The following is a 13,262-nucleotide window of genomic DNA, read 5'->3' as shown; positions in this document are numbered from 1 at the left end:
ACACCAGAGCAAGGCAGCTTGGGTTCTAAAGCCAGGCCAACCAAGGAATGGGTTCCAGCTCTGCCTCTTACTGGGCATGCTCTCTGGCCAGGTGCTTCACCTCTGAGCCTCTGTTTCCTGATCTATGAAATGGGGGTAGCAATGCCCACCTCATAGGACTATCATGAGGCTGAAATGCAGTGTGTGGAGGGATTAGCTCCAGAATGAGGAAGAATAGCCATAGAATAGCGGTTCATACAAAAAGGAATGACAGATGTGTGAGGTCCCTTTCAGCCTTCAAATCCTGTGATTCTGAGGCCGCTGGCCCGGCCCAAGCACCTTTCTCTTTCTCTCGGAAAAACAAAGCTTCTGCTGGTCGTCTTGCTATTATACGTTCACAATTTCATTGGATTTCCACAGCCACCCATTTTGCAGTTGACAGGACTGAGTGAGAGCGGAAGGGATTCATCTAGTCTAACGAATAATTTCCAGCTGTAGTAAAATATACAGAAACATTATGTTTACCATTTAGCCATTTTTATGTATAATTCAGGAGTGTCACCTATAGTCGCAGTGTTGTTCAACCAATCTCCAGAATTTTTCCATCTTTTTTTGTAAGTTATTTGTTTTGAGAGAGAGAGAGAGAGAGAGAGAACACGCAGAGAGAGGGGGAGAGAAAATCCCAAGCAGGCTCCATGCTGACAGTGCAGAGCCCGATGCCGGACTCAAACCCACGGACCGTGAGATCATGACCTGAGCTGAAGTCAGACACTTAACCAACAGAGCCACCCAGGCGCCCCTCCAGAACTTTTTCATCTTGCAGGACTGAAGCTCTATAGCCATGAAACAATTGACCAATCCTCCCCTGCCCCCCCCTCCCACCCCGACCCCTGGCACCCAGCATGCTACTTTCTGTCTCTGTGAATTTGACTATTCTAGATTGGAGCTGTCTTCTTTCTTTCTTTCTCTCTTTTTTTAATTTAATACATTTTTATTTTTCAAAACGTACAGTTAGTGGGATCTGTTCATGCATCTTCGCCAGCAGCTGGGGCATCTCTGCCCCTGGTGTTTCTGGTGGAAATGACCAGAGCTCTGTACTTTGCAACTTGTTTCCTAAGTTCTTCACTAAGGAGCTCCTGAAAGGCCACCCCAGCCAGGGGGCCTCGAATCTTCAGTCTCTCAGAGACGACGGCTGGGGTCCTAAGCTTCTAGTTGGGAACTTACGAAGTTTGTCACATGTCGCTTTGTCACACAAGACCAGGTCATTGAGCGTGTCCCGAACTTTGCCTTTGGACCACTTCTTTTTGGCCTTGCCCCCAGACTTGTTCACTGGGTCTTTGTCTTTCTTGGCTGGCTTTTCAGCATCTTTCTCTTTCTCCTTGGGAGACATTGTGAAGCTCTGAGATCAGCAGCCACCCCTGCAGCCTCGCTGAGATGTTGGACAAAGAGTGGAGCTGTCCTGTTTCTTTCTTTTTTTAAAAAAAAAAAATCCTTATTTATTTATTTTGAGAGAGACAGAGAGAGAGAGAGAGAGAAAGAGAGACAATCTCACGCAGGCTTTGCACTGTCAGCATGGAGCCCGATGCGGGGCTCGAATCCCCAGATCACGAGATCATGACCTGAGCTGAAACCAAGAGTTGGATGCTCAACCGACTGAGCCCCCCAGGCGCCCTGGAGCTGTCCTGTTGCCTAAAGGCCCCTCTCGGTTTTGCTGTTGCACCATCTGTTCTCAGTGCCAACAGAATGAATTTGGACAGCTAGGGCTGCAGTTCAGGGGAGGCCAAGCTCTACAGGGGTGGGGTGGTCAGGGAAGCCTGCCTGGAAGAGGAGGAGGAGAAAGAGGCCTATACTCCTTGCCCTAGAAGGTAGAGAGGCAGTGGTGATGGTGACTCAGGGATGCTTGTCCCCTGTGGCCTGCCCTTTGGTTTATGATGCCACAGCAGCACCAACCTTTGCCCCCAAGTGAGTTCCCATCAGATGGGTGGAGACTCTGAGCCACCTCAGGGGCCAGTGGCTTGCCCAGGGGCTGGAGCAGTCCTGCACTTGCAGCCTCAGGAACCATGGGGATAGGGCCACGCAGTCAGTCCTTGCGAGGACCACGACCCTCCTATGGCAAGCTCCAGGAGCCCTGGGGGAAGTCTTTAGAGAGCCGGCTGCGCCGGGCGCTGAGCCTCAGACAGGGCCAGGAGAAGTCCAGGCCCTCAAACGGAGGCCCAGAAAGGCTGGACACGCCCGGCCAGGAGTGGCTGCCAGGGTGCCTGGAGGATACGGAGCAGCTGATTCAAGCCCAGCAAGGAGAGCGCCGGCGGTGGCTGAAGCAGTATCAGCAGGTTTGGCTGAGGGCTGACGGATGGAGGGGCGCCACAGGGGTGGGTAAGGACTCCACTGAGAGGGACCCAGGGCAGCAAAGGCTCAGAGGTAGGAACATATGGGGCCAAGGACCAAGAAGGCAACAGAGTTGTCTGGAGACGGGGCTGGAGAGAGAGGTATCCAGGCACCATATTTCAGAGGGCCTTAAAGACTTTGGGGATTTATCCCATCGGCACTGGGGAGTCACGGAAGGTTTTAGAGCAGAGCTGTTTTCAAATGATTAATCTGGCAATGTGTTGGATGGGTGGATTTTGCTGGAGGCAAAGAGATCAGCTAGTAAAACTTCCCCAGGGTTACATCTTGTGTTCTATGCCCCGGAAAGGGGGCATCCTGACCCCCTTGGTGGGACCTTTCGGCTCCTGGCCCCTGCCTCCTTTCTTTTGGAGAAAAAGGTCTCCCGCGAGCAGTGCTCCTGTCTCTGGGGTCTACCACCACCTCGTGGCTGTAGGTGGAACAGCACCTGAAGCCCACCACGCGGCGGTGGGACCAGGACCCTGATCTTGCCTATCCTGGGTCTTCTAGCAGGTAAAGAGAAGGTGGGAGAGCTTTGTCTCCGGCTTCCCTGGTGTGACCTTGAGCCGGCCAGCCTCCCCAGAGCCCCCTCTGAGCACCACCAGCTAAGGATGCTGGAATCGGCATCGGCCCCTGCTGCGTCTGGATGAGATGGCGTGTCTGCTGACCTACCTCTTCGTGGCCCTCTGGACTCCTCTGTGTAGGTTGCTCCTGCCTTCCTCACGTGGTGCACCGAGGCCTCTGCCACCAGCTTACCCAAGGGTCCTGTGATTGCCCCTCCGCCCTGGCCCTCCACTCCAAGGCTGGCTTGCAGTAAAGACCCCAAAAGGGGGCTCAGCCCTGTTTCCTGATGGATTCTGCCATCTGGGCATGGGGGCACCCTGGGACAGTGACATGTACGAGGACCTTAGAAACCTGCCTAGAAATAGGGGTGTCAACACCCCTGGCCCCACACAAGACCAGTCGTGAGCTTCCAGGACAGAGCTCAGTGAAGCCAGCCCCACGGCTGAGAGGCTCTGCACATCAGCTGCTCACGCCCCTCCCACCAGGCCCGGCTAGTGGTGGGCGAGGCATGGGCCTCCCTCCTTGACAATGAGCCCCCCAAGGGCAAGGACTAAGTCAGGGCAATCCCCGGTACCGGAGCTCTACAGCTGAAAGGCCCAGGCCTGTACATAATCACTTGTATCTTCATAGTATCCCGATGAAGGAAGGGGAGGGGGGGAAGCCTTCCCTCCCCGTGTGACAGAGGTAGAAACCGAGGCCCAGGGCAGGGAAGAAATTATAGTCTTTGGCACCCATGGCCCCACCCCCACCCACTTCCCAACCTTGGGGCTGAACACAGGAATAAAGGTTTCTGCGCTGAAGTGTACAATTTGCCTAGTCATTAATTCACCTCCAGGCCTCTCCCAGCCCTCGCGGGAGGCTTGGCTCAGAATTTGGCCGGATGGTGGAGCAAGGGCACCAGGGGCAGGTCCCCCATGGGTCCCCAGGAGGCTGGGTCTTTCCTGCCACTTCTCTTGACCTCACTCCCCAGAGGAATTGTCACCTACCCCTGTGCTGACCTCCAGCCAGCTTCGGGGGGACTGCTTTCCTTTTTGCGTTCACCCTCACGAGGCAGGGCTCACTCTGAGTCCCGGAAAGAGCAAGGACTCATCCAAGGCCACACAGAAGGGAGGGTCTGACCCCAAAGAGCCTGGGCTCTTTGAGAGACACTGACACTTCGGTGGGGTCCCTGAGGCTCTCCTGGCTCAAGCGGACCCAAGGTCAAAGGTGAGGGGTCAGCTGCAAGCATCCCAGCGCAAGGTCTGTTCTGGGATGGTGGGGAGACCTGAGGGTCCAGCCGGACATAGGGGAGGTTCTGTCTCCCCAGAGCCCAGAACCCTGGCATGGCCTTTGAGGAATAAGAGGGGTCCTAGGGAATTCTTGTCCCGGACGGCCACCGGGGTCAGAGACTAGGGTGCCTGGCTTGGAACCTGAACTCTGAGAGCTGACCAGAAGCTTCCAGACCAATTAGTCACAAACTTTAGATGCCTGCCACTCCACCGTCTTGTGCAGTAGCCCCTTGAGTGCCTCTGAGGAACCCCAGGACTCCAGGAAACATGGTTTGAGTCCATAGCCCTGGCAAACCCTCTGGATGGCAAGAGGAAGAAACTGAGGCCCGGAATGGGGAGGTGTCCTCATCGCCCTCCGCAAGTCTCTGCCTGTGAGCCCTGTGTTCTAAGGATTTTCTAGCCCAACTCCTTGCTGTTCTCTTACTTGTCATGCTCTGTGACCAGTTTGTCTAGTTACGAGCTTCTGTCATCCACAAGACACACAGTTCCACGGGGAGCTGGCCTGCTCACCACTAGGACCCCAGTGCCTGGCTCAGGGCCTGGCCCATGCTGAGTACTCAGTAACCTGTTGTTGAGTGAATGAGGCACTGACCCAAGGTCCCCCAGCGAGCTGATGGCTGGGCTAGGCCTGCCGCTCACACAGGTCTGGGGCCTCCCACTCAGGCAGAATCGTTCTACCTCAGCCCCATCAGCAGCCCCATCATCAGGGAGCACAGTTCCGGGACCCATGGCTGAGGCCTTCACCAAAGGCCTTCATATACTCTGATAGATTGTTTCCAAAGATGGCCGCAAGCCTTCATCCCATGGTGCACGCCTGCTTTCATTGTGTCTTTGCCACACCTCCCATCGAGAGAGGTATTCTGTTTTCCCTCCCCTTGAATCTGCGTGGGCCCTGTGACCTGCTCAGACCAATAGAATGCGATGGAAACAATGCTCTGGGACTTCTGAGCTCGGGTCTTAAGAGGCCTTGCATCTTCTGTTTGTGGCCTCTTGGAAACCAGGTACCAAGGAGTCCAGGTGATCTTGCCTCTAAAGTGGCCCCTAAGCAGATATGTCCATAGTCCCATCCCGAGAATCTGTGAATTTTGCTGGGTATGGAGAAGAGTCTTTGTAGACATAATTAAATTAAGGCTGTTGAGATGAGGAGACCATCTTGGATTATTGGGGTGGGAAGGGCCTAAATCCAGCAAGAAGTTTCCTTAGAGAGACACATATAATGTAAGGACATAGAGGCCAAGGCCACGTGAAGGTGGAGGAAGAGAGCAGAGTGAAATGACCACAAGCCCAGGAAGCCTAGGATCGCCCACAGCCACCAGGAGCCACCAGTAGAAGCAGGAAGGATCCTCCCCTGGAACCTTTAGCACCTCGATCTCAGACTTTGGCCTCTAGCACCGTGAGACAATAAATTCCTATTGCCTTAAGCCACAGAGTTTGGGGAATTCTGCAGGAGCGCCAGGAAACTAATACGGTGTGTTTGTGTGATTCTACCTGGCAGAGACTGGTCAGGTCTATAAAAACCCGGATGTGCCAGCAGGGTGACATTTCCCAGCCTTCCTTGCAGTCAGGCAGTCAGGTGTGGCCAGTAGACTATGAGTGAAGCTGGCATTCATGGCCCTCCAGACAGAGCCATTAAATATCCCTGCCCAACCCTCGACGTTTCCCTCTTTGCTCACAGGCCTGCCCAGTGCAGAAGGCCCAAGGGGGCTTCAAGGCTAGGAGATGGCAGTGACACTGAGGCAGAGTCTCCTGTCACCCGTTTGGACTGTGATATGGCTGCAAAATAGGCCTTCATTGTGTTACGCCTCTGATTCGGGGGCCGCTCGTTAGCCTCAAGCCTAGACTGACGATTTCATGTCAACAGCGTGTGGGACCTCGGGGACTGGAAACTCCGAGAAGGCAGGACGATTCTCTTTTTGCTCACTGTGAACAGCCCACCTTGGACAGTGTCTGCCTTCCTGTAGGTGCTCAGGAAACAGTTGTCGAATTACTGAATGTATTGCAGCCAGGACCTGGGGGAGAGCAGGAGTTAACCAGGCCAAGGGAGGGAATAAATACGTGTTTCCGGTGGAGGGAGCGGCCTGGAAAGCCCAGAGAGAACACGGTGCATCTGGGAGTGCAAACCATCTGATGGTCTATGACAGGACAGATGTCCCTGGCTCAGGCTCTGGACATATTTGTTGCCCACGGTCCCCCACCCCACCTCCCGACCTCCCTAGATGCGCCCTCTTCAGGCCCTACCTGTCCTGGTTTTGTCTGCTCATGAAGCCTTCGCTCTCATGGGGTGGGCGGGCCACCGGGGAGACCACTGAGCCTCAGGCCAGGCTCTGTGACTGCCACCCACACACCTGTGCCCCTGGGCCTCAGTTTCCTCATCCATCAAGGAGAAAGGATAAGCTTACCTTGTCGGCTTTTGGGGTGGGGTAAGGTGACGGGAGGAGGAATGGGCACCACCCTGAGCTGGGTCAGAGCCACAGTGGGGGCTTCGGTTCAAACAAGATGAGAAAGGGCAGGTGTAAGACTGTTTCCAGGGGCAGGGTGGGGGGCAACTCCTGAGTCAGCAAACCAGCAGGCCTTGGAGGATGTTGCCGACCTTGTGGCTCTGAGTGGGGGAGGGTGGCTCCCCTTGGAGGCCTCTCAGATATGGGCGGAAGGGTGACCTGTCTGGAGAGATGACCCTGCCAGTGCAAAAGCCCTAAGCTCTCTAAGGGCTCCACCCTCGGGCCAGCATAGGCCCCAAGGTCACCCAGAGACAAAACGCAGAGAGATTTCGTGCTGCTGTGTTCCATTTCTGCTGCCCACAAGGGCAGAGCCTCCCAGGCCTCTCCCATGCCGTGGGGTCTCAGAGCCAGGAGCCAGAGGGGTCTGGGACCCTTCGGCCCCCCTCCCTGCCTAATACCCTTCGGCCCCCCCCCCCAATACCCTGCCCCTCTGTACGCGTTCCCAGAACTGCAGAGCACTGTTTCTCAAGCCTTGATCTTTCCATGTGACTTTTGCCCTCAAGGAGCTCATAGTCCTGCTTGAGAGGAAGACAGACAGACAGACAGCGACCAGCTGCTCTGTTTCAGTGCACCATGGAGTAGGAGCTCACGGGGCAAGGTGGTGAGGCAGGTCAAGCAGGAGGCCCTGGTTCCTGGACCAGTGTGCCCCTCTGGGCTTGGTTGGACATCTTCCTCAGCTTCCTGCAGCCTCCAGCCATGCCGGATGGGACGAAGCTGTGAGCAGGTGGAAGAGAATATCCTGCAGGAGAAATGGGGCCACTCGGTTGCAGGAGTGGGGAAGGCGACGAGGCAAGCAGGGAACACTGCCTCCCCAAGCACCTCTCAGAGCAAGGACAGCAAATTCAGCTGGAAGGGAGCTCAGAGCCCAACGGATCCAGGCCGTTGATTTTACAGATGAGGAGACAGGCCTTACAGCATGCCGGAACTCTCCGCCCACCCTGGGTGCCTAAAGCCCCTTTCCTCAGGGACTGGGGGGCCACCAAACTTAAAGTGTCCAGCCAGTCAGAGGGGCAGGGTGGGCCCAAGCGTGAGTGTCAAACCTGGGGCCCAAGCCCCTGGCCTGCAACTAACTTGTTGAATATTTTTGGCAAATTATTACCCTCCTCTGTCAAATAGAAAATTCTTTTTTTTTTTTTTCTTTTTTGAGAGAGAGAGGGAGAGTGTGTGGGGGAGGGGCGCAGAGACGGGGAGAGAGAGAATCCCAAGCAGGCTCTGGCTGTCAGCATGGAGCCCGACGCAGGGCTCGATTCCACGAACCTGTGAGATCATGCCTGACCTGAGCCGAAATCCAGAGTCGGACGCTCAACCAGCTGAGCCACCAGGCTCCCCAATGGAGATCTTGATCTCTGTGTCTCCCGGGGCTGAAGGGCACGTCAAGTGCCGGGCGTGCAAAAGCTTTGCAAATTGTGGCGCGCCGTGTCCTGAGAAGGAACATTATCGCCGCCCCTTCCTCACCACCCTCAGCGTCAGGGCAGCAAAGGACTTACAAGCTCTGTAGCCGAACGCCCGAGTTAGAAGGCTGACTCCACCTCTTATACTAGCTGGATAAACTGAGGCAAGGCGCCAACCCCTCTCTGTGCCTTTGTTTCCTCATCTGTTCAATAAAAACAAAACCAGCCCCTCCTCACAGGGTTGTTGTGTTACCCGAGTCAACTCAGGCAAAACACATAGAGCCATCGGTCCTCAGTTCCAGGACGTTCCCCTGGCATGACCCGGGGTGGGTCCCTTCTCTGAGCCTCAGCGGCCTCCTCTGAGGAAGGGGGCACCAATGATAGCATCAGACCGCCCGCTCAACGAAAACCTCAGGACGCCTCATGCTCAGACCCAGTGTGTCCTCAGCTCACCTTGGCCTGTCTGGGCCCTGGCAGGGCCGTGGGCATTGGGATCCAGGGAAGCGGGCCCAGCCACAGACCAGACAGCTGCCCCGGGGCCTCCCAGGGGCGGTGTCTCCTCCAGTGCCAATGCAGGAACGGGTGTGGGAGGAAGGCCTCTCCTCACCACCCCCCTCACCGCCCCCCCCCCCCACCGCTGTGGTTGTCCCTGACCTGCACGGCCCCACCCCCATGAGGCCCGGTCTCCCTTCTCTGAGCTCCAGACACAACCAGTCAGTTCGGAGCACTGCTGGGGCCAACGGGGATAAGCGCAGCGCCTGGTGACAGCCACGCGGGTGAGCCAGCACTGCGGGAGCTGGCTCGGGGAGCAGAGGTGCCCAGAGAAGGGCCAGGTTAGCCCTTGGAGGGCGGGCATCGGGAAGGGCTTCCTGAGGAGTGGATAGCAGGGGGGCGTGCTACCCCGCGGCGGCAGGGCTGGGGAGGGTGCGCCAGGCAGAAGGAAGAGCAATGTGCAAGGGCACAGGGATGTGGCACAGCTGGGCCGTTGGGAGACCCAGGAGGGCCTCAGTGTTTCTGGGGAGCAAGTGGGAGCGAGGGAGGCGAGGACAGGGAGACAAGGGACGGGGCTCAAAGCACTGGCGGTGGAACTTCACCTGAGGACCCGTCACGGGGTTTCAGTAGCAGAGGAAAGAGGGATTAGCTTAAAGATTCCCTGTGGCCACTCCAGCCCAGAGGACGGTGGGGAGCCGCGGGGAGGCGCGCAGATAGACTATGCTCCCATTTAACAGATGAGAGTTTTGGGGCCCCAGTGGAGGGATGGGCGTGAATGGGTCGCACGCAGTGAGAGGACCCAGGCTGAGCGCTCTGAATGCCACAGCCTACCTCACCTGTCAGGCCCAGCCCCTCACCTCTGTGTGCCCTGCCACAGCTCCGCCCTCCGTCTCTTTTCCTCTGCCCGGCCCGCCTCCCCAGCCGGCAGTAGCTCCCAGAGGGCAGGTGCCTGGCCCTCCCCTTCCCAGGGCAGGCTTCAATCCCGCCAGGGTTGTGGGTGTGTTGGTAGGAACGGCTGGCTGCCAAGGAGCCTGGCCACGGGCTGGGCCCCTGCCTCTGCCCCCGGCTCCGGACACCCTCCCAATCTTTCCACGTCCACCCCCTTTCTCTGCCGTCACTTCCGCCCTGGAGCCAAGCGACCCACCTCTCCACCTTTGCTCGCCCAGTTGCTGCCTTCCGGAACACACACACACACACACACACACACACACACACAGACACCATACACAGTGGCTAGAGAGCGTGCTTACGTGAAATGTCCACAGACCAGGGGCAGTTGGAAGGCTAGAGTCCAAAGCTGTTCCCTGTGGCCACCACTTCACCTTCCCGTGGCAGAAGGGCCCTGGGGACCGGTGTAAATGTTCTATGGGGAGGTTAAGTGAGCTGGAGGCTGCCCGGTGGGCTCCCTGCAGCCAGTGGTGGGAGAGGACACTCCTCCTGGCCAGACTTGTAAGTTGCCCCACCATGGACCCAAACTGTCTTTCCCGTCATCTGGTCCAGGCCGCCAACTCCAAGCTTTCGAAGCATTCCATAGGCAGGACCAGAAAGCTCAATGGTCAGCATATAAGTCAGGATCGTCTAGAGAAACAGAACCAGTATGTGACATATATACATACAGAGATTTATTATAAAAATTGGTTCATTACAGAGGCTACATCTGCAGTTGGCAAACTAGAGACTCAGCAGAGCTGATAGTGTCCATTTCAGTCCAAGTCTGGACTTTTTTTCTTTTCATGCCTTCACCTGATTGGACAAGGCCCACCCACATTGGAGAGAGCAATGTTTTTTACTCAGTCTACCAGCTCAAATGTTTCTCTCGTCCAGAAACATCCTCACAGACACACGCTGAATAATGTTTAATCAAATGCCTGGGCCTCCCATGGCCGGGTCAAATTACGCATGAAATTAACCATTATAGTCAGTGGCTCATCCCCCACTCTCCATATCCCACCTCCACCAGCTTTTATTTTTAATGTTTCTTTATTTTCACAGAGAGAGAGAGAGAGAGAGAGAGAGAGAGAATCCCAAGCAGTCTCTGCGCCAAGTACAGAGCCCCACACAGGGCTCCATCCCACGAACGTTGAGATCATGACCTGAGCCAAAATCAAGAGTCAGACGCTTAACCCGCTGAGCCACCCAGGCGCCCCTTCCACCAGCTAATCTTGCTGGCCTCACCTTCAAAATTCATCCAAACTCTGAGCCCTTGCTCAGAGTACCACTGCCTTTCCACGTCCTCTTTCTGAGCCCTTGCTCAGAGTACCTTGCTGAGAGTTTTGGGGCCCCAGTGGAGGGATGGGCGTGAATAGCAAAAGATGATCTCTCTTTCAGTACCACAGCCTTGGGCTAAGCCACCATCTCCTTGTGGTTTCCTCACTAGGACCACGTGGTTTCCTATCTGGTGGGCCACTTCCAGCTTAGCCCCCTGTGGTCTACTTTCCACATGCATCCAAGATTATGCCTCTAAAGCTAAAGTCAGAGCCAGTCATTCCTCTCCTCAAAGCTCAGAAATGGCTTCTCTGCTCATGCACAGCAAATCCCATGATGACACCATCCAAACCATCTGGCTACCTTTCCAATTTGCATCAGGAGGCCTTTCCCCCATTCTCCCTCAGCTCCAATCACACTGACCTTCTTGTTGTTCCTTAAACATATTGACATACCCTCCCACCTCAGGGCCTTTGCACTTAGTGTTTGTGATACCTGCAATGCTTTCCTGCAATCTCTGCTTATTAACTGCCACATCTCAGAGGACTCCCCTGACTTGTCCATCTAAAACAGCTCTCCTCACCCCATCCTTCCTCTTGGCACCTTACCCACTTATTATGGCCAACATATTTTTTTATTCATATTCTCTCTACCACCAGAATGCCAACTTTATGAGTCAGGAGCATGATATATTTCATCTCCTGCTGTATCCCCAATACCTTATGCATAGCGGGTGCTCAATTAATAGTTGTTGATGGTCTTAGTGATGATTTTTTGGATTTGACACCCAAAGGTAAAGGAAACAAAAGTAAAATGAAACAAATGGGACTATATCAACCAAACAGTCTCTGCGCACCAAAGGTAACCGTTAATAAAATGAAAATGGAATGGGAGAAAATACAGGCAAATCGTATCTCTGATAAGGGGTTAATATCCAAAATGCACAAAGACCTCATGCAACTTAATAGCAAACACAATCTGGTTAAAAAATGGGCAGAGGATCCGAATTGACATTTTCCCGAAGAAGACACACAGACGGCCAAGGTGGAAGAAAAGCTGCTGGACGTCAGTCGTCATCAGGGAAATGCAAGTCAAAACCACGAGAAGATATCAGCTATCACCCCACACCTGTTAGAGTGGCTACCAGCACAAAGAAATAACAAGTGTTGGCAAGGATGTGGAGGAAAGGGAACCCACCACTCTACCCAGTCTCAGGGTCCTTATGAGGGGTCTTCTCTGGATCCTACTTCTCTGGATGGGTGGAAGATCATCTCTTGCTATTCATAATAAGCCCCTTTCAACCACACCTCAAGTCTGTGCCAATGAGGAGACGTTTGGAGGGTGGGGGCAGGGCTGGTTGCTGGAGGAGGCAGCCATGTGATGAGAGGGTTGGAATTTTCAGTCCAACCTGCAGTCCTCCGGGGAGGGGAGAGGGGCTGGAGATTGAGTTCAATCACCAATGGGCAATGATTTAACCAATCATGCTATGTAATGGAACCTCCATAAACAGGTTCTAAACAAAGAGGGGCGCCTGGGTGGCTCCGTCGGCCAAGCGTCTGACTCTTGACTTCGTCTTGATGGTGATCCCTTGGTTCGTGAGATCAAGCCCTACGTCGGGCTCTACTCTGACAGTGAAGAAACTGCTTGAGATTCTCTCTCTGCTTTTCCCCTGCTTGCATGCTCTCTCTGTCTCTCAAAATAAATAAATAAACTTAAAAAAAATCTAAACAATGGGATTCGGGTAAATTCCTGGTTGGGGAGCATATCAAGGTCCTGGGAAGGGTGGCACTCCCCGAGAGGGCATGGAGGCTGCATATCCCTTCCACACACTTTGCCCCATGCTTCTCTTCCACTTGGCTACTCGCCTGTATCTTTTTTTTAATGGTTTTATTGTCCCCATATAAATGACAGAGTCAGAAACTGAACCCAGATTTGAGCAAGCCTGAGTTCTCATCCCCAGGCTATTGGTTAAAATGGGCAGGATAAGTGCTCCTGTGTGTCTCAGTTGGTTGAATCAGACTCTTTTTAATTTTTTTTAATGTTTATTTTCTTTTTGAAAGGGGGGGGGAAGGGCAGAGAGAGAAGGAGACACAGAATCTGAAACAGGCTCCAGGTTCTGAGCTGTCGGCACAGAGCCCGACACGGGGCTCGAACCCACAAATCATGAGATCGTGACCTGAGCCAAAGTCAGACGCTTAACTGACTGAGCCCCCCAGGTGCCCCCTGTATCTTTTATTATATCTTCTATAACGAACTGGGGGAAACGTAGTTTTTCTCTGAGTTCTATAAGCCTTTCTAGCAAATTATTGAACTTGAGAAAGAGGCCTGGGAATCCCTGATTTATAGCTGGTCAGTCAGAAGCAGGTGACTACCTATGAATTATCACTGGCTTCTAACATGGGGACAATCTCGTGGAACAGAACCCTTCACCTGTGGGATCAGCGCTGAATCTGAATGCTTAGTCTGAGAACTGAATTGTAGGG

General features: G+C 54.4%; 1 protein-coding gene and 1 pseudogene across 2 annotated transcripts; one reads left to right on the top strand and one right to left on the bottom strand.

Annotated features, from left to right (window-relative positions):
- Positions 1 to 1,003: 1,003 nt before the first annotated feature.
- On the bottom strand, positions 1,004 to 1,438 carry LOC147576353 (small ribosomal subunit protein eS25 pseudogene; annotated as a pseudogene).
- A 494-nt stretch (positions 1,439 to 1,932) lies between these two features.
- On the top strand, positions 1,933 to 3,313 carry CD1H11orf86 (chromosome D1 C11orf86 homolog). Of its 2 annotated transcripts, none has more exons than XM_086679339.1 (2): positions 1,933 to 2,309; positions 2,875 to 3,313. In XM_086679339.1, exons 1-2 carry the CDS (start codon positions 2,040 to 2,042, stop codon positions 2,968 to 2,970), a joined length of 366 nt encoding a protein of 121 aa, XP_086535465.1. In that variant the 5' UTR covers positions 1,933 to 2,039; the 3' UTR covers positions 2,971 to 3,313. The 2 variants fall into 2 exon arrangements, with proteins under 2 accessions (XP_086535465.1, XP_025771200.1); XM_025915415.2 differs by having other exon boundaries at positions 2,872 to 3,313.
- The last annotated feature ends 9,949 nt before the right edge of the window (positions 3,314 to 13,262 follow it).

This window comes from Puma concolor, chromosome D1 (genome assembly GCF_028749965.1).
Source record: "Puma concolor isolate L17-30 chromosome D1, mPumCon1.1.hap2, whole genome shotgun sequence".
Taxonomy (NCBI): domain Eukaryota; kingdom Metazoa; phylum Chordata; class Mammalia; order Carnivora; family Felidae; genus Puma; species Puma concolor.
The sequence above is the reverse complement of the archived record's forward strand: the minus strand, read 5'-3'. Positions and strand labels throughout refer to the sequence as shown.

Excerpts from the sequence above, each read along its gene's own strand:
- CD1H11orf86 (XM_025915415.2), top strand. The coding sequence starts at position 2,040 with ATGGGGATAGGGCCACGCAGTCAGTCCTTGCGAGGACCACGACCCTCC. Across the intron at positions 2,310-2,871 it reads GGCTGAAGCAGTATCAGCAG|CAGGTAAAGAGAAGGTGGGA; the intron begins GTTTGGCTGAGG and ends TGGGTCTTCTAG.